The 20492-nt window shown below is 46.7% G+C and overlaps 1 protein-coding gene across 1 annotated transcript in view; it reads left to right on the top strand.

The window, feature by feature from the left end:
- The window catches only part of col27a1b (collagen, type XXVII, alpha 1b), a 610967-nt gene that overhangs the window by 284609 nt on the left and 305866 nt on the right, over positions 1-20492 (top strand). Inside the window, exons 22-24 of the mRNA XM_078227545.1 lie at positions 2767-2820; positions 12902-12955; positions 16026-16079. Of these exons, the coding sequence (XP_078083671.1) occupies positions 2767-2820; positions 12902-12955; positions 16026-16079 (162 nt within the window). The remainder of the gene's footprint in view (positions 1-2766; positions 2821-12901; positions 12956-16025; positions 16080-20492) is intronic.

Genomic DNA, 20492 nt, shown 5'->3' with positions numbered 1-20492 from the left:
AATTACTGTTCTGTCACGGAGTGTGTCATTAAAATAGCACATTTGAAGTTTATTTAAACAATATAACTGTTAAGGGAATATTTTTTGCACATGTTATTCTAAATATAGTTAACTGTCTTCTGTCGTAAACAGATGTTTTTCATAAATAATTTGTGTATTGAAAACCTTTTGCTTTTATTCAGCGAAAAACAATTTAATTCTCACACCAGCGCAGCAGGCAAAGAGAGGCTAATTAATGAATGGAATGTCACCATAAAGATTAGGACGACATGGTGGCACAGTGGTTAGCACTGCTGCCTCACAGCGCCAGGGGCCCGGGTTCAATTCCGGCCTCCAGTCACTGTCTGTGTGGAGTCTGTACGTTCCCCCCGTGTCTGCGTGGGTTTCCTCCGGGTGCTCCGGTTTCCTCCCTCACGCCAAAGATGTGCAGGTTAGGTGGATTGGCCATGATGAATTGCCCCTTAGTGTCAGGGGGACTAGCAGGGTGAGGGGATAAGGCCTGGGTGGGATTGCGGTTGGTGCAGATCGATGGGCCAAATGGTCTCCTTCTGCACTGTAGGGATTCTATGATTCCTCACTGTGTTTCCAATTCCCTTTCCGCATCCAGTGGTGCACTAAGGCAGACTTTGCTCTGTTTCCAATGGTGAGTAATTCCCGGAACAGGTCGCCAGTCTGTCACCGGGGGCTTATAGCTTGAGGGGCGCCACTCCACATCAAGCACGGCTGACCAGGAGTCTCTCCCACTCTTACCGCCAGCCATTGGTGAGGACAAGCGAACCTTTCTGGAATTTTCATGCAAGAAAGGATTATCCGAACAGGAAAACGTAATTTCCAAAACTGATAGAAGACAAAAGAGCCAGTTGCTTCCATGTCAAAGCCCATTGTGAGATAGAAGCTGTAAGCGGCCCTTCAAGCCTGCTCCGCCATCCATTATGATCTTGACTGATCCCCAAATTCAATATCCTGATCCTGCCTTCCCCTCCAAATGGACTCATTGCATTCTTCAGCTTTCAGCCTGATACATAGTTTAAAGTTTATTTATTTATCACAAGTAAGGCTTACATTAACACTGCAATGAAGTTACTGTAAAAATCCCCTAGTCGCCACACTCCGGCGCCTGTCCGGGTACACTGAGGGAGAATTTATCATGGCCAATCCACCTAACCTGCACATCTTTGGACTGTGGGAGGAAACCAAAGCACCCGGAGGAAACCCACACAGACACGGGGAGAATGTGCAAACTCCACACACACAGTGACCCAAGCCAGGAATCGAACCCGGGTTTGTGGCGCTGTGAGGCAGCAGTGCTAACCACTGTACCACCGTGCCGCACACCATGCCACATACTAAGAGAAAACCGATTGAAAAAATTGAACACACTAACACAAATATTCTGACAATAATTGCCACTGAAAATGGTCCAAAAATGTTTGCGGCGGAACATTTTCTTTAGGTAGCCTTGTATGTTTCAGGTAAGGCAAAACACAAATATGTTTTATTACAATCTCGTAATCTAGAGAGACAAATTGCACTTTTGTCAAAGCTATTTTAAGTTTGTATTATTCAAATTAAAGTGATAAATCTCTGGAAAATATTCCAAACTTTTCACTTCCACAGGAAGGAGGGTTTCATCAGTGGAAGTAATTCACTCCCAAGTGTTTTATTAATTGTAATACTTTCTTCCTGACTAAATTTCTGCCCATTACTAAGTAATGTAGAAGAGTATGAGGCAATATTGTTATTTCAGTTTTATCACATTGCCCTAATGTGGTGTGATAATACTTCAATACTTTGCAGTCTCACTCTGCCAGCAGCATCGAGGCAATGCTCAATACTGTCTTTTTACACAGTTAGAAACAATACTCTTAATATTGCTGTTTTAATGTAGATTTCGATAGTACCATAATACTGCAATGTTATACTTCACTTAGAGTTATGGGACTCCACTTAGGGGACAGCACGGTGGCACAGTGGTTAGCACTGCTGCCTCATAGCGACCAGGGACCCGGGTTCGATTCCGGCCTCGGGTGACTGTCTGTGTGGAGTTTGCACATTCTCCCCGTGTCTGTGTGGGTTTCCTCCGGGTGCTCCGGTTTCCTCCCACACTCCAAAGATGAGCAGGTTAGATGGATTGGCCATGCTAAATTGCCCCTTAGTGTCCCAAGATGTGCAGGTTAGGTGGATTGGCCATGCTAAATTGCCCCTTAGTGTCCAAAGATGTGCAGGTTAGGTGGATTGGCCATGTTAAATTGCCCCTTAGTGTCCAAAGATGTGCAGATTAGGTGGATTGGCCATGTTAAATTGCCCCTTAGTGTCCAAAGATGTACAGATTAGGTGGATTGGCCATGCTAAATTGCCCCTTAGTGTCCAAAGATGTGCGGGTTAGGTGGATTGGCCGTGCTAAATTGCCCCTTAGTGTCCAAAGATATGTAGGTTAGGGGGATTAGCGGGATAAGTAAGTGGGGTTAAGGGAACAGAACAGTAAGATGTTCTGTCGGAGAGTGCAGGCTCAATGGGCCAAATGGTCCGCTTCTGCACTGTAGGGATTCTACGGTTCTTTAAAGTTGTGAAGCAATGTGTTAAAGTATATGTGCTGGAGTATTACAGCAAGATGGTGGCTTGTGCGTGTAGAGTGACAAGCTCTATCTAACTGGGCTATTTGTCCATTATATTGGAGTTGTTGAGACAATGTTAGCGATCTGTGCTGTGTGTTAAGAGGGCTGAGGCAATGCTCTAACACTATGCTGTCTTGTACTGTGAGTTTAGGGTGACGAGGGAATTCCAGGAATACCAGGAGAACCGGGTTTCCCAGGCGATAAGGTCAGTATTTTTGATAGTCTGACAACTGTGAACTTTAAAAATGCAACCTTCTTAATCCCTAGTGTTTAATCTGGCACTTGAATAACAAATGGTGATTTCAGCAGTGGTTTCAATAGGTGCCAATGTCTCCTATTTCTGTTCACCTTTGAAGCACATCCCTTTCCCATCAAAGTCTGGTGCTATTTTCTCAATGTTATTTCAGAGTAATTATTCTAAAGTGCAAGAAAGAGAAGCCTGAGCATGTATACAGCCTCAACATGCTCACAGTTTCTGACTTTCTTTCTTTCCTTCAACAGCCAGTTGTGATCTTGACAGGTTTATCAAGACGAGGGTTGGGATGTGTTCTTGTTTCCGCCAGATTTAGGTCGTTCGAATCTGAGATGCTAGGCTACAACATTTTAACTTCCGTTAAACACACTTAAGTCAAAGTGAAGATGGAGCAAGTCCGTACTGTCCACCAGGGAACGATGGTGAGCTTCCCTATGTCACTAGAAAGCCTTTGCTCATCTCTCGGAAGCCACAGACATGTCAAGGTGGTAATCAGGCAAGGTTCATGACTGGGAGATAAAAAGAAAATAGGGCATAGGAACAAGAGATGGGCATTTTGCCTTTCAGCCTGTTTCATCATTCAGGAGGTTTCAGTTGATCCGTGATTCAACTCCACCGTTTCCCCAAATTCCCAAAAATCTTTACCTTCAATCCTTCAATCTTAATTTATAATTAACAATTGACCGAACACCAATTACTGTTTCTGGAAGAATGTTCCAAATTTCTACCATCCTTTGTGTGTGACTAAGTCTTTGTTCTGGCTCTAATCTTTAGACTGTGGCTTCTCGTCCATGGTGGCACAGTGGTTAGCACTGCTGCCTCACAGCTCCAGGAACGCGGGTTCGATTCCCGGCTTAGGTCACTGTCTCTGCGGAGTCTGCACATTCTCTCCGTATCTGCGTGGGTTTCCTTGGGTGCTCCGGTTTCCTCCCACAGTCCGAAAGATGTGCTGGTTAGGTGCATTGGCCATGCTAAATTCTCCCTCAGTGTACCTGAACAGGCGCCGGAGTGTGGTGACTAGGAGATTTTCACAGTAACTTCATTGCAGTGGTAATGTAAGCCATCTTAGTTCTGCATGAAGCCCAGACCACCACAAAATTTAAATAGACAAGGTAATCTAAAAGTTTACTTCTTTATCACAAGTAAGCTCACATTAACACTGCAATGAAGTTACAGTGAAAATCCCCTATAGAATATAGAACATTACAGCGCAGTACAGGCCCTTCAGCCCTCGATTTTGCACCGACCAGTGAAACCAATCTAAAGCCCATCTAACTGACACTATTCCAATATCATCCATATGTTTATCCAATGACCATTTAAATGCCCTTAATGTTGGCGAGTCCACTACTGCTGCAGGCAGGGCGTTCCACGCCCTTACTACTCTCTGAGTGAAGAACCTACCTCTAACATCTGTCCTATATCTATCACCCCTCAATTTAAAGCTATGTCCCCTCGTGCTAGCCAACACCATCCGAGGAAAAAGGCTCTCACTATCCACCCTGTCTAATCTTCTGATCATCTTGTATGCCTCTATTAAGTCACCTCTTAACCTTCTTCTCTCAAATGAAAACAGCCTCAAGTCCCTCAGCCTTTCCTTATAAGACCTTCCCACCATACCAGGCAACATCCTGGTAAATCTCCTCTGCACCCTTTCCAATGCTTCCATATCCTTCCTATAATGCGGCAACCAGAACAGTACGCAATACTCCAAGTGCGGCCGCACCAGAGTTTTGTACAGCTGCAACATGACCTCATGGCTCCAAAACTCAATCCCTCTACCAATAAAAGCTAACACACCGTACGGCTTCTTAACAACCCTATCAACCTGGGTGCCAACTTTCAGGGATCTATGCACATGGACACCGAGATCTCTCTGCTCATCCACACTACCAAGTATCTTACCATTAGCCCAGTACTCTGTCCCCTAGTCACCACACTCGCCTGTTCAGGTACACTGAAGCACGGCCAATGCACCTATCCAGCACGTCTTTTGGACTGTGGGAGGAAACCGGAGCACCCGGAGGAAACCCACGCATACACAGGGAGAATGCGCAAACTCCACGCGGACAGTGACCCAAGCCGGGAATTGAACCCGGGTCCCTGGCGCTGTGAGGCAGCAGTGCTAGCCACTGTGCTACCGTGCCGTACCTACATCAGAAATTTGGATTGAAGGGGTTGACCACCTTGTGTTCTGATTTAAGATAGTTGATATTGAATTGACAGGTCATTTTACACATCAAGTGGATTGCCAACTCACTCTGCTCCTTTTAGTGCAAGATCTAACTAAATTTAGATTTTCCTTGTTCGTGAAATGTGGGTATCCCTGGTTAGGCCATTTTTATTTCCCATCCCCCAAGTTACCCTGAAAGATGGAGGTTACCCTTTGAACTGCTGCAGCGCTTGTGATGACGGCATTCCCCGTAACAACATTAGGTAGAGAATTCTTAGAAATTTTTTTTTATTCATTCGTAGGACATGGGTTTCGCTGGCTGGCCAGCATTTATTGCCCATCCCTAGTTGCCCTTGAGAAGGTGGTGGTGAGCTGCCTTCTTGAATCGCTGCAGTCCATGTTCTGTGGGTTGACCCACAATGCCGTTAGGGAGGGAATTCCAGGATTTTGGCCCAGCGACTGCAAAAGAACAGCCAATATATTTCCAAGTCAGGACAGTGAGTGGCTTGGAGGGGAACTTGCAGGTGGTGGTGTTCCCATGTATCTGCTGCCCTTGTCCTTCTAGGTGGAAGTGGTTGTGGGTTTGGAAGGTGCTGTCTAAGGATCTTTGGTGAATTTCTGCAGTGCATCTTGTAGATAGCACACACTGCTGCAAATTCAGCCAGTGATAATGAAGGAATGAAAATATGGGCGGAATTTTACCAGTACATCTGCCCGAGGTTCGTACAATCCCCCCCAAGGCCAATGAAGAATGCCGTTCTCCGAGCTTTGGGGGTAGGCATGCCGGTAAAATTCCGGCCTATATGCCCAGCGTAATATGGTATTTGGCAAAATGGGAAGTGGCATTGTTCTCACAACATTCCTGATCTTGTTCTTCTTGAGGTTGCAAAGAAGAAAAGCAAAGGAACCACAGTGAGCTGCCTTGCTGCATCCTCTGTAGATGGCCCGTGTTGCAGCCCCTGTGTAACAGTAGTGGAATGATTGTAAGTCTAGTGCCCAGAAAACATCCAAACAAGTGACGACTCTTCCATCAGACTCCTGGCCTGGGTCTTGGAGATGGTGGGAAAGCTTTGAGGGAGTCAGGAAGGTGTGGGGCACGGAGCCACAATCCACTCTTGTAGCCACAAGGTTGAAATGACTGAACCAATTCAAGTTCAGCTCAGTGACAACTGCCAAAATGCTCATGGGGGAGAACTTGGCAATGGTGTTGCGTCTGAAGGTCGAGAGAAAATGTTTTTGAGGTCTTGTTTGAGACGGTCAGTATCTGACCATTCACTGACACAAGTGTCACTTGCCACTTATCACCCCAAGTTTGGCAAGGCCACTTTGTTATCAGAGGCTTTCTGAATGTATTTCTACAGCCTGAGATGGTTTGGACGATAAAATATAGTCTAATAATAAATAGGCTTCACAATGATTAATTTTGATATATTAGCAAACAGTTGTTACTTTTTCCGATCTTCCACCTGTAATGGTGATTATAGAATCCCTACAGTGCAGAAGGAGGCCATTCGGCCCTTCAAGTCTGCATCGACAACAATCCCACCCAGGCCCTATCCCTGTAACCCTGTTAATCCCCCTGAAACTAAAGGGCAATTTAGCATGGCCAATCCACCTAACCCACATAGCTTTGGACTGTGGGAGAAACTGGAGAAAACCCACGCAGACACAGGGAGAATGTGCAAATTCCACACAGACAGTGACCCGAGGCTGGAATTGAACCCGGGTCCCTGGAGCTGTGAGGCAGCAGTGCTGACCACTGTGCCACCGTGCCACTCCAAATTAATGGGATTCACTCATGCTACCATCTACTCCTTTATTCTTCATATAACATATTAAAAATAATGATTGTGATTCCCACCTTTGGATTAAAAAAATCCATAAGACACAGGAGCAGAATTAGGCCATTCGGCCCATCGAGCCTGCTCCACCATTCAATCATAGCTGATTTTTTTTCCCCATTCTCCTGGCTTCTCCCTGTAGCCCTTGATCCCCTTTTGATCAATAACCTATCTATCTCTGTCTTAAAGACACTCAATGACCTGGCCTCCACAGCCCTCTGTGGCAATGAGTTCCACAGACTCACCGCTCTCTGGCTGAAGAAATTCCTCCTCATCTCAGTTTTAAAGGAGTGTCCCTTCACTCTAAGGCTGTGCCCCCGAGTTCTAGTCTCTCCCACTGGTGGAAACATCCTCTCCACGTCCACCCTATGTAGGCCTCTCAGAAAACCATCATGATTCATCAGTTATGGAGGCATTCTCGTGAACAGACAGGCCAGTATTTGAGTTGCAGAGCTGTTGGTTGTGATCCAAGTATGAAATGTGCTCGAAGATTATTTCTTGATAAGTTCTATTCTTTTTGAGAAAGGTTGATGTTGACAGGTCATGCTCAACTCTGTAACTTGCACTTGGAGATGCCAAAGGTTGGCAAGCTAGAAGTGTTTCCATGAATTATCCATCTGCTACAGGGGAGCTCATGTCCAAATAGGTAAAACAACTCTCTTAAGCCTACAGCAGGCAGGATTTAGTCTTTTGGGAAACCTTTCTAAGAGTTAATTGGCATCTGGGTGCAGGTTTGGGCAATCAGCACCTGGCACGGGATTCTGATTCAGCACTTGGCTCCCAGAATGTTGAAAGTCAACGTTGCCGTTGTCATTTGGTGAGGGATTGTTTCCTTAGTATTATGTGATGGCAGAGGAAATATTAAAGCATTCTTTGGACATAACCAATGATCCCAGAGGGAAAATTATTATTTCAAGATGAACTATTTTGCTAGAAATAGGCTGTCATTTCCTCTCTTTTTCCTGGATGGACTTGCTACTGGAATTTTGTCGGTGGTTTAATTTCATGCTTTTTTTTGAGTAACGGCATGAAGCTGATACGTTCAGTTTTAAGAGAGATGAAAGTTAGGATGATACAAGATATATAAAGCCGGCATTAGAGGAGAGAAATGGGCAGGGGTCCATTGGGAAACAAAATGGGATATTCTGGGAAGGAATATCACAAGATATTCATGGCATATTTTAACCTCACTGCTCCAAGGGATTGAATACAGTTAAAGGACAGAGGCTAATGGAGACCACGTACGCTGACGTCCCAAATACATCCCTGGTGTCGGAAGCTCATCTGCAGAAGGGCTGACGATTAAAATGAGCCCCTATCCATAAATGTACTGGCTACAGCATATTTACCACTGGTGCAGAGGGGAGGCAGGTTGGCGCGGTGGCACAGTGGGTTAGCACTGCTACCTCACAGCACCAGAGACACCAAGGTTCGATTCCGACCTTGGGTCACTGTCTGTGTGGAGTCTGCACGTTCTCGCCGTCTCTGCGTGGGTTTCCTCCGGGTGCTCCGGTTTCCTCCCACGCTCCAAAGATGTTCAGGCTAGGTGGATTGGCCATGATAATTAGCTCCTTAGTGTCCCAAAGATATGCAGATTAGGTAGATTGGCCATGCTAAATTACCCCTTAGTGTCCAAAGATGTGCAGATTAGGTAGATTGGCCATGCTAAATTACCCCTTAGTGTCCAAAGATGTGCAGATTAGGTAGATTGGCCATGCTAAATTGTCCCTTAGTGTCCAAAGATGTGCAGATTAGGTAGATTGGTCATGCTAAATTACCCCTTAGTGTCCAAAGATGTGCAGATTAGGTAGATTGGCCATGCTAAATTGTCCCTTAGTGTCCAAAGGTGTGCAAGCTAGGAGAATTGGCCATGCTAAATAGCTCTTTAGTGTCCCAAAGATGTGTAGGTCAGATGGATTGGCCATGGGAAATGTGTGGGGTGGTAGTGGTGTGTGATCTGGGTAAGATGCTTTTTCGGAGAGCCAGTGCTGACTCAATGGGCCAAATGGCCTCATTCTGCACTGCAGCGATTCTATGGAAACTGCTCCAGGATGGCGAGAAGATACAGCTGGTCCTTTGCAAGTTAATGAATTGAAGGTTTCCCAGTTGCAGTAGGTACAGTGGTCCCTGGACCTTGTGGCCATACTATTTCTGTCTTCTGCCAAAACAGGACATATTTAGTTAGTTTAAAGGGAGTTACAGCTGTAGTAAGCAGCAGATAATGAAGTGATAATATGCCTAGTCTCCGTTACATGAAAGCAATCTGTTGCTGCTATGTTGCTAGCACTTCATAACTGAACAATTCCACATTGTCTTTAACATTTCCATGAGCACAGCTTGTGCTGCGTTTCCAAAGAGCAGGGACAGATGTTCCCAGAGAACTCACACAAAACATGCTGCAGGGACTGGTCTACGGTACTCAGGCCGGGATGTTACCACCGTTCATGCTGGCAGGATTTTCCCATCCCGCCGCAGTTATCGGAGATTTGGCCGACCGCCAAATCCTCCGGCCTCGCTGCAGCGGGAGCATGGCGTGGATGGCCGGTAAGGTCACGCCCATATCGTCAAGTCAATTCCCCTGGCGTGAAACCTGAAAAGAAAAATGGTGGAAATACTCAGCAGGTCAGGCAGCATCTGTGGAGAGAGAAACAGCATTCTGATTAGTTACATAGAAACGAGAAGCAGGCTGAGACCATTCGGCCCTTCGAGCCTGCTCCGCCATTCATTTTGATCATGGCCAATCATCGAATCCAAATCCTGATCCCCCCCTTCCTCCCATATCCCTTGATCCCTTTATCCCCAAGAGCTTTATCTAATTTCTTCTTGAAATCACACAAGACTTATAGAGACTTATAAAATTCTAACAGGCCTAGACAGGGTAGATGCAGGAAGGATGTTCCCGATGGTGGGGGGAGTCCAGAAGCAGGGGTCATGGTCTGAGGATTTAGAGTAGACCATTTAGGACGGAGTTGAGGAGACATTTCTTCACCCAAAGAGTGGTGAGCCTGTGGAATTCATTACCACAAGAAGTAGTTGATGCCAAAACATTGAATGTATTCAAGAGGCGGCTGGGGCGAATGGGATCAAAGGTTATGGGGAGAAAGCAGGATTAGGCTATTGAGTTGGACGATCAGCCATGATTGTGATGAATGGCGGAGCAGGTTCGAAGGGCCGAATGGCCTCCTCCTGCTCCTATCTTTTATGTTTCTATGTTTCCACAATGTTTTGTCCTCAACTGCATTCTTTGGTAGTGAATGCCACAGCACTGCGGCTGTACCTACACCACATGGATGGCAGCGGGTTCAAGAAGGCAGCTCACCACCACCTTCTCAAGGGCAGTTAGGGATGGGCAATAAATGCTGCCCAATGACACTCACATCTTCACGAATGAACTAAAGAGAAAACATTCACCACCCTCTGGGTGAAGAAATTTCTCCTCACCTCAGTTCTAAAAGGTTTACCCCTTATCCTCAAACTATGACGCCTAGTTCTGGTCTCCCCCACCATTGGGAACATTCTTTCTGAATCTACCCTGTCTAACCCTGTTCTGAGCAAAGGTCACCTCCATCCGAAAGGTTGGAGGGGAGCTTTACAGCCCCTCCCCCAGCAGAATCTTCCAATCTCGCGAAAGTCAGGAGACATTTTAATGGCTCACCGCATTATACGGCCCCTCGGTGGCAAGGCTCCAAACTTCCACTCAGTAACTCAATTTCTCTTGTTGAGAACCAGATTAGCAACTCCAATGTATTGTATGAAGTTAGCCGAGATCCCAGCTTTTACATTTGATTTTGGCATTAGGGTGAGCATGAGATGTTTCATTCCAGGTATGATTCAAGTGACCCACTAGGGAGCTTTTATCAAACAAAGTTTATTTAATAACATAGTTAGAATATAACAAAAATAATTAGCATAATTTTTACCAATTAAAATACTTAAACATGACAAAATATAATTTCTAACAGCTAGCTATCTCTGTTGTTCCAGTTTAGCAGTATTCCCCATAGACATAAATCCCTTCTTTAGAACCAGTTAGCACGGAAACCAAAGATCCTTACATGGGTGCTAGATTTCCAGTCTTTTAACATCTCTGGACAGTGAGCCAGATGGACCCCCGTCTTCTAATTCTCATGCAGCAACCCCCGAATAAATCTCCACCCCCAAATAGCAGAATCTCAGAGAAAAAGGCTTATTTCTTGGCAGATTCCTGTCTTCACTTCAGACAGAGCAAGAGATATAGAGAAAGAAGTGACCTCTCCCTAATGATCTCAAAAAGCAGACTGCTTTGAATTCTCTGTGAAAGCCTAACTGTATCCAGTCATGTGACTGTACCAATCAACCTAATCAAACCCTACTCTGCAACATCCCAGGGGGAAACACAAAATAACTGCGTCAGTTCAAATTAAAACAAACAAGGTAGCAAGTAAGATAATTTTTTTTTATTCATTCAAGAGACATGGGCATCGCTGGCTGGCCAGCATTTATTGCCCATCCCCAGTTGCCCTTGTTCAGAGGGCAATTGAGAGTCAACCACATTGCCGTGGTTCTGGAGTCACATGTAGGCCAGACCAGGTAAGGGCAGCAGATTTCCTTCCCTAAAGGACATTAGTGAACCAGCTGGGTTTTTCCGACAATCGACAATGGTTTCATGGTCATCAGTAGATTCTTAATTCCAGATATTTATTTATTGAATTCAAATTCCACCATCTGCCGGGGCGGGATTCGAACCCAGGTCCACAGAACATTAGCTGAGTTTCTGGATTAATAGTCTAGCGATAATAGCACTAGGCCATCACCTCCATTGCAATTATGCTGCTACAGTAAGGATAGAGGATGCTGGTTATACAGACAGAATGGCTCTGGGTGCATAGAACAGATCCTGCACAAGTAACATGACTAAAAGAAATTCCTTAAAGGCACAGTATCATCACACTCTCCCCACAAATGCTGCCTGGCTTGCTGAGTACTTGCAGCACTCTTCGTTTTGTTTTTATTTCAGATTTCCAGCATCCTCAGTGTTTTGCTTTTGTATTGCTACAGTTGCAATGTTGTTTGAATTTAGGCTCCCAGCAAAAAATGCTCAAATTTAGCTCCAAATCAATAAAACGCCAAAGGAATGAAGGTCATTGGACCAATCGTGCCTTCTCAATTCTTGCACTGTAAGAAGTCTCACAACACCAGGTTAAAGTCCAACAGGTTTATTTGGAATCACGAACTTTCGGAGCGCTGCTCCTTCATCAGGTGAGTGGAGATTAGTTCACGAACACAGCGTATATAGACACACACAGACACAGTTGCAAGATAATGCAAGACTCGCATTCCAACCATCATCGTGCAATTGTGTCTCTGTCTATATATGCCGTGTTTGTGAAACCTACCTCTCCACTCACCTGATGAAGGGGCAGCGCTCCGAAAGCTCGTGATTCCGAATAAACCTGTTGGACTTTAACCTGGTGTTGTGAGACTTCTTACTGTGCCCCACCCCAGTCCAACGCCGGCATTTTCACATCATGACACTTCCACTGTTCACATATCGCTGTAAACTCAGCCCCCCACCCACCCCTGAACACATCTCCACTCCTCAGCTATGTGAACTAAACTGATTTATGAATGGTGGTATAATTCTGCCATCTACTCAAAACAGTTGCCCTTGTTCCTTTTTCAAAGATATCACTGACCCAGAAATAGATTTTTTATATACTCGCCTGCTCCATGTATCCATTAGTCCTTGTGTAAAACATCGCTCCTAATGTCTAATCTTGTTTGATTGCGTTTTTGTATAAATGTGCCCTCCGGTTCTTTGATCGCTTTCCAGATATAATTATTTGAGTCAAATTCCTTTCTCTTGGCAAACTGCAGCCATGAGGTTCACGCCTGTCTCTTGAAAATTGATTTTGTGAATATAATGACCACTGAGCAAAGTGCTATGATTGATGGCGTAAGTAATTAATGTTAATTATATTACTCAACATCAGAAAATCTTGCTGTTGTCTTGGCTTAAATTGTTGTTATGTTGCTACAGGGCAATCCGGGGTTGCATGGAATGCCTGGAATGAGGGGGAAGCCTGGGATAGCTGTGAGTATCCAAACATTTCTCATTCTTACATCGGCTTGTCCGATCTTTCCCCGACGCATTTCAATCCCTTTCTCACTCAAGGGGCCGATGAGCAAATTTTAGCGATAATATTTGGCACGACGTGAATTCTGAATTTCAAACTAAAAGTTGAGGTCGGAAATAAAGAAACAACTTGCTGAGCAAAAAATAACGTTAAAGCAACAAATTGATCAGTTTAAAAACGGAGTAATTTGTAATGATGACGATTGGAGTGTGAAAGGGTGAGAATGTGTGTGACCAGCCAGCTCCCAGTCTCAGGCTACCCTTTCACCCTCGCCCACTGTGCGAGTGAGTGTGAGGCTGCTCGGAGCTCAGGGTGAGTCAGGACCCTGAGACTGGGAGTAAACCAGACTCGCACACACACACGCACACACTGATACTCTCACACACACACACTCACACACACGCACACACTGATACTCTCACACACACACACTCACACACACACACACACTCACACACACGCACACACTGATACTCTCACACACACACACTCACACACACACACACACTGATACTCTCACACACACACACTCACACACACACTGATACTCTCACACACACACACTCACACACACACACACACTGATACTCTCACACACACACACTCACTGATACTCTCACACACACACTCACACACACACACACACTGATACTCTCACACACACACACTCACTGATACTCTCACACACACACACTCACACACACACACACACACACTGATACTCTCACACACACACACTCACACACACACACACACTGATACTCTCACACACACACACTCACACACACACGCACACACTGATACTCTCACACACACACACTCACACACACGCACACACTGATACTCTCACACACACACACTCACTGATACTCTCACACACACACACTCACTGATACTCTCACACACACTCACACACACGCACACACTGATACTCTCACACACACACACTCACACACACACACACACTGATACTCTCACACACACACACTCACTGATACTCTCACACACACACACTCACACACACACACACTGATACTCTCACACACACACACTCACACACACACGCACACACTGATACTCTCACACACACACACTCACACACACGCACACACTGATACTCTCACACACACACACTCACTGATACTCTCACACACACACTCACTGATACTCTCACACACACACACTCACACACACGCACACACTGATACTCTCACACACACACACTCACTGATACTCTCACACACACACACACTCACACACACACACACACTGATACTCTCACACACACACACACTCTCACACTCTCACACACTCTGCCTCACAATCACTCCCTCATAAACACAAACCCACTCTTGCTCTTCCTCTCACACTCACTCACTCACCCGTGCCCGCTGGGCCCAGATAGCTGTGCCACGAATGCATCTTGAATCACAGACTTTGGATGTTTCCAATCGGGTTACACCAATAGTTGCCCAGAAAAAGTTGGAAGAATTAAAACGTCTTCTAACTCGGGGTAACTATTGTATAGACCCACAACTCCCCACCCCCAGGGAACACCCCTATCCCAGACTAACACCCCACGGGACCTTCCCACCCCTCCAACCCCCCAACTACCTTTCCCTACAGGACCACCCCTCATCCTCAAGGGACTAGGCCTCCGGATAGGGCCTCCCCAAACCAAGGGATTCCCCCAAACCTCCACGGGCTTTCTCTCCCCTCCCTCCCTGGGCCAACCCTCACACACAGCGCCTTCCAGCCCCATACCCTCCCCCGTGGCCTAACCCATCATGATCCCCTCGCCCCCATTCCCACCCACTAAAGCCACAAATCGACCTGACCTGACCTGACCCCCAACCCTGAGGCCCAGCATCCCCCCCCACCCCACCCCATCCCCCACACCACTGTCACTCCCACTGAGGCCCAGCAACCCCTCCACCCCCCCCCCTCACACCAGCTCCCCCTCACCACTCCCACTGAGGCCCAGCAACCCCATTCTCTCAAGGCCCCAAACATCTGGAGATCATAATCCAGGACAACATTCCGCTTCTTTTCCAAACACCTGGATTAAACAATAACCAACACAAATCTGTTGAAGGCAAATCCGGCCAAGGAACAGGATTGGGAACTTTGCCTAACTAATGAAGGGGCTGCTGAAGGCAATGCAGTCCTCGGTGTTTAAACAGACTTTCGAAAGGCATTTGATGGATTGGCACCTCATAAACTTATTCGCACAATTGAAGCATATCGATAAAATGGGAATAAAAGATCGTGAGGGGACTTGACACAATGGATGTTGAAAGGATGTTTCTCTTTAAGGGAGAGACTCGAAGGAGACACTGGGGGCGGCACGGTGGCACAGTGGTTAGCGCTGCTGCCTCACAGCGCCAGGGACCCGGGTTCAATTCCGGCCTCGGGTGACTGTCTATGTGGAGTTTGCACATTCTCCCCGTGTCTGCGTGGGTTTCCTCCAGGTGCTCCGGTTTCCTCCCACAGTCCAAAGATGTGCTGGTTAGGTTGATTGGCCATGTTAAGTTACCCCTTAGTGTTCCAAGATGGAGTAGCCTTGGTGAATGTGCGGGGGGGTTACTGGGATAGGGCAGGGGAGAGAATTGGTGCAGACTCGATAGGCTGAATGGCCTCCTTCTGCACTGGAGGGATTTTACGATAAAGCTTTGAAAGAAGCATCTGGCTTTATAAATAAAAGTCCAGAGTTCAAGAGCAGGAAAATCATGTTACACCTCAATAAACGATTGGATAGGTTTCAGCTGGAGTATTGTGTACTGGGAAGCTTCTTGTTATGCAATCGTGGATGGGATGAGCTGCCAGAGAAAGGGGTTGAGGCAGGTTCAATAGCAACATTTAAAAAGCATTTGGATAAGTACATGGATGGGAAAGGATTAGAGGAATGTGGGCAGTTGGGACTCGCTGGGAGGGCACCATGGTCGGTGTAGACTGGTTGGGTTGACGGGCCTTTTTCCGTGTTGTTTTGCTCTCTGACTCTATGTTCCTTGTGCTAATGTTTTATAGGGGAAAGTTGGTGAGAAAGGCCCAATTGGGATTCCAGGACCTCCTGGCCTTGAGGTAAGTGTGAGGCTATTTCACTAACCATTGAGGTTTGAATACTGGATGTGGAAGGGCAGTCAGATTTTTGAACATTCTGCTGAGAAAATGTTTTCTTGTGCATTGACTGATCAGCTTTGATTTTTAACTTCGATAGTGCGAGCGTTCAATTTACAAATTAGAAAGTGTACAGCGATTGTCGGGGTATGCAAAATAATACGTCATCTTTCAGACTGAACTGAAATGTGAAACCGAAGGCAAATGTAGATATCGGAGGCTGTGTTTGATGGGTCAGGCTCCCCGTTGTAGCGCACTCATCTCTGAGTCCCACACCAGAGACTTTGGGCGTGACTTTACCAGCCATTCACGCCCCACTGCCAGCGAGGACGGGGAATTTGGCGCTCTGCCAAATCTCCGCTCACTGCAGCGGGACTGGAAAATCCTGCTGGCGTGGCTGGCGTTAAGATTCCAGCCTTCGTTAGGAAGGGCATCTGACAGTCCTCAGGCTGGCGTGGACAAGATGGGCCGAATGGCCTCCTTCTGTGCTGTAACCATGGCTCGCTGGTTCAGCACATCAAGTGGGCCGACACCTCAGTGCGGGACTGAGGAGGTGCTACTCTGTCAGAAGTGCAAGCTTTAAACAAAGGCTTTCCTGGGCTAAAGCCCAGTCCACAAACAGCAGCAATATTTTTTTTTACCTCACTGCCACTTGTGGGATGCTGCTGTGTGCAAATTAACTCCATCGCGACTGTCACTGCACCTTAACCCTCTTGCAAGAGTTTGAAATTTGAGTCCATTAGTCAGAGGAAGTGATATTCATTGTGGGAATACAAACCAGGTGGAATCTGGTTATATGTCTCATGCAATAATACTCTGTCCCGTTGACATATAAAGTTCGGTCTGCCTCGTGCCTCTGCCCAGATTGCAGTTCGCCTGCAAAGTCTTCCGCTTTTAATGAACCACCTTCCCAATGTCACCGGCCACTCTTAGCCGAGTGGCCACTTGGTTGTTCACATCATCTTTGTATAACTGCAAGGAAATCGCTCTTGTGCTCAGTTATATTTCATTCCTTCTCAGGATTTGGGTCTCACTAGCAAGTCTGGGGTTTATTATGTTTTTTATTCATTTATGGGAAATGGGCGTCGCTGGCTAGACCAGCATTTATTGCCCATCTCTAGTTGCCCCTTGAGAAGGTGGTGGTGAGCTGCCATCTTGAATCGCTGCAGTCCACGTGTTGTGGGTTGACCCACAGTGCCGTTAGGGAGAGAATTCCAGGATTTTGACCCAGCGACTGCGAAGGAACGGCCGATATATTTCCAGGTCAGGATGGTGAGTGGCTTGGAGGGGAACCTCCAGGTGGTGGTGTTCCCATGTATCTGCTGCCCTTGTCCTTCTAGATGGAAGTGGTCATGGGTTTGGAAGGTGCTGCCTAAGGATCTTTGGTGAATTGCTGCAGTGCATCTTGTAGATTGTACACACTGCTGCTACTGAGCGTCGGTGGTGGAGGGAGTGAATTTTTGTAGATGTGGTGCCAATCAAGCGGGGCTGCTTTGTTCTGGATGGTGTCGAGCTTCTTGAGTGTTGTGGGAGCTGCACCTATTCAAGCAAGTGGAGAGTATTCCATCACACTCCTGACTTGTGCCTTGTGGATGGTGGACAGGCTTTGGGGAGTCAGAAGGTGAGTTACTCTGTGCAGTATTCCCAGTCTCTGACCTGTTCTTGTAGCCACTGTGTTTATGTGGTGAGTCCAGTTGAGTTTCTGGTCAATGGTGACCCCAAGGATGTTGACAGTGGGAGATTCAGCGTCAATATCCTGGGAGTTACCACTTTCCTAATCAGATCTCGTGGAGGTGAAAGTTGAAGAAAGCAGCTGACCAGGGGAAATGGAAATGAAATAATTTCAGATAATGTAAGAATCAGAAGGTAAAAATGTGTAACATGCAATTGCCCTCAAACCTGGGAATGACAGATTGAGTGAACCATTCACAATGTGTTCTCAGACAGCTGCTCCCCCTACTGGAATGTAGCTATCCATTAAAAAAGAACAATATTTCAATAACCGAAAATAATTTCAGTCCCTAATGAAAAATCCATTAAAACCTTCATTAATAGCAATTACTAACAAGGGTTGAATCGATCACAGGAGCAGGAGGAGGCCATTCAGCCCCTTGAGTTTGTTCCACCACTGAATTGGAACATGGTGGACGAGTACCACAACTCAATTTATCCGTTTCTGCTCTATACCTTCACAATTAAAAATCTACCCATCAAGGTGGCACAGTGGTTAGCGCTGCTGCTTCTCAGCTCCAGGGACCTGGGTTCGATTCCCGGCTTGGGTCACTGTGTGGAGTTTACACGTTCTCCCCGTGTCTGCGTGGGTTTCCTCCGGGTGCTCCAGTTTCCTCCTGCAGTCTAAAGATGTGTGGGTTAGGTGGATTGGCTGTGCTAAATTGCCCCTTAGTGTCCCGGGATGCATAGGTTAGAGGGATTAGCAGGGTAAATATGTGGGGTTATGGGCCTGGGTGGGATTGTTGTCAGTGCGGGCTCGATGGGCTGAATGGCCTCCTTCTGCACTGTAGGGATTCTATGATTCTAAGGCTATTGGATGTTTCAACTGACCGTGCATCCAGGGTCTGCTGGGTGAGAAAGTTCCAAAGTTTCTCTACCTTCTGTGTGAAAACTGCTTCCTAAATCCACTCATAAACAATCTAGCTCTAACTTTAAGATCTTGTTCTGGATTCGTCCACAACAGAGAAAACGGATTCTCTTCTCTTTATCCCTCTTTTGAATCGCTTCATCATTTTGGACACCTCAATTAGGTCAACATTTGACCCTTCATTTTTCAAGAGAATGCAAGCCAAGTTTGACTTGCCAAAAAGCCAGATTCATACAATCATACAGAAGAGGCCCTTCAGCCCATCGAGTCTGCACCGACACATTAGAAACACCTGAACTCCCACCTAATCCCATCTGCCAGCACTTGGCCCACAGCCCTGAATGTTATGATGTGTCAAATGCTCATCCAGGTACTTTTTAAAGGATGTGAGGCAACCCGCCCCCACCACCCTCCCAGGCAGCGCATTCCAGACCCTCACCACCCTCTGGGTAAAAAGCTTTTCCTCACATCCCCCCTGAACCTCCTGCCCCTCACCTTGAACTTATGTCCCCTTGTGACTGACCCTTCACCTAAAGGGAACAGCTGCTTGTGCAACCTGTCTGCAGAATGTGATCTCTAGGTCCTGGTAAATACAAACTTCTCCAAAACCAGCATATCCTTCCTCAGGTGCCCAGAGCGGCACTCCAGATAGGATCTGACCACGCTTCTCAACAACTGAAGCATCACTTGCTCCCTTTCCATTCCAATCATGTTCCAAGCATTGCAGAGTCAGCTCAGGCTCGGTTGGCAGCTCTGTCGCCGCTGAATCACTGGGTTCGAGTCCCAGACCAGGGCTTGAGCACAGAAACCAATGCTGATACTCCACCGCACTACTGCAGGAGTACTGCCCTGTCAGAGGTGCTGTCTTTCGGATGAGATGTTAAACCGAGGCCCCATCAGCCCCTTCGAGCTGATGTTAAAGACCCCATGGTGTTATTTTAAGAAAGAGCAGGGGGTTTATCCCTGGCGTCCCGGCCAATACTTATCCCTTCGTCGCCATCGCAAAAGCAGATTATCTGGTCATTACCACATGGCTGTTTGAATCATAGAATCCTACAGTGCAGAAAGAGGCCATTCGGCCCATCGGGTCTGCACCAACCACAATCCCACCCAGACCCTATCCACATATCCCTACATATTTACCCACTAACCCCTCTAACCTATGCATCCCAGAACACTAAGGGGCAATTTAGAATGGCCAATCAACCTAACCCGCATATCTTTGGACGGTGGGAGGAAACCGGAGCACCCGGAGGAAACCCACGCAGACACGGGGAGAACGTGCAGACTCCACACAGACAGCGACCTGAGCCGGGATTCGAACCCAGGTCCCTTGGAGCTGTGAAGCAGCAGTGCTAACCACTGTGCTACCGTGCCGCCCCCATGGTAGTTTGCTTTCTGAAATAACTCCTCAGAGACCGGCGTTCCTTCACCAGATTCCCTTTATTTACAAACTTATCCCCACTCCGAGTCCTTCAGCTACAAAGTCAGAATCCGGAGTGTTAGCAGCCCTGACACACCTCAGTCTATTCACAGATGAGGCTCCCTGATTGGGCAGGCAAACATTCCCTCCATCAGGGAGCTCATTATCCAAGCGGCCCACCTCATGGACCTCAGTGAGGTCATGACACTTTCTGTTCACATGTTGGCCGCCATGTTTTTTACATTGACCACACTGACTGCACTTCATTGCCTGTGAAGCACCTTGAGATGTCCAGTGGTCATGAAGGGTGCTATATAAATGCAACTCTTCCCATTCATTTTAGTCAGATGGATAT

The sequence above is a fragment of the Mustelus asterias genome, chromosome 13 (genome assembly GCF_964213995.1).
Source record: "Mustelus asterias chromosome 13, sMusAst1.hap1.1, whole genome shotgun sequence".
NCBI classification, from domain to species: Eukaryota; Metazoa; Chordata; class Chondrichthyes; order Carcharhiniformes; family Triakidae; genus Mustelus; species Mustelus asterias.
The sequence above is the reverse complement of the archived record's forward strand: the minus strand, read 5'-3'. Positions and strand labels throughout refer to the sequence as shown.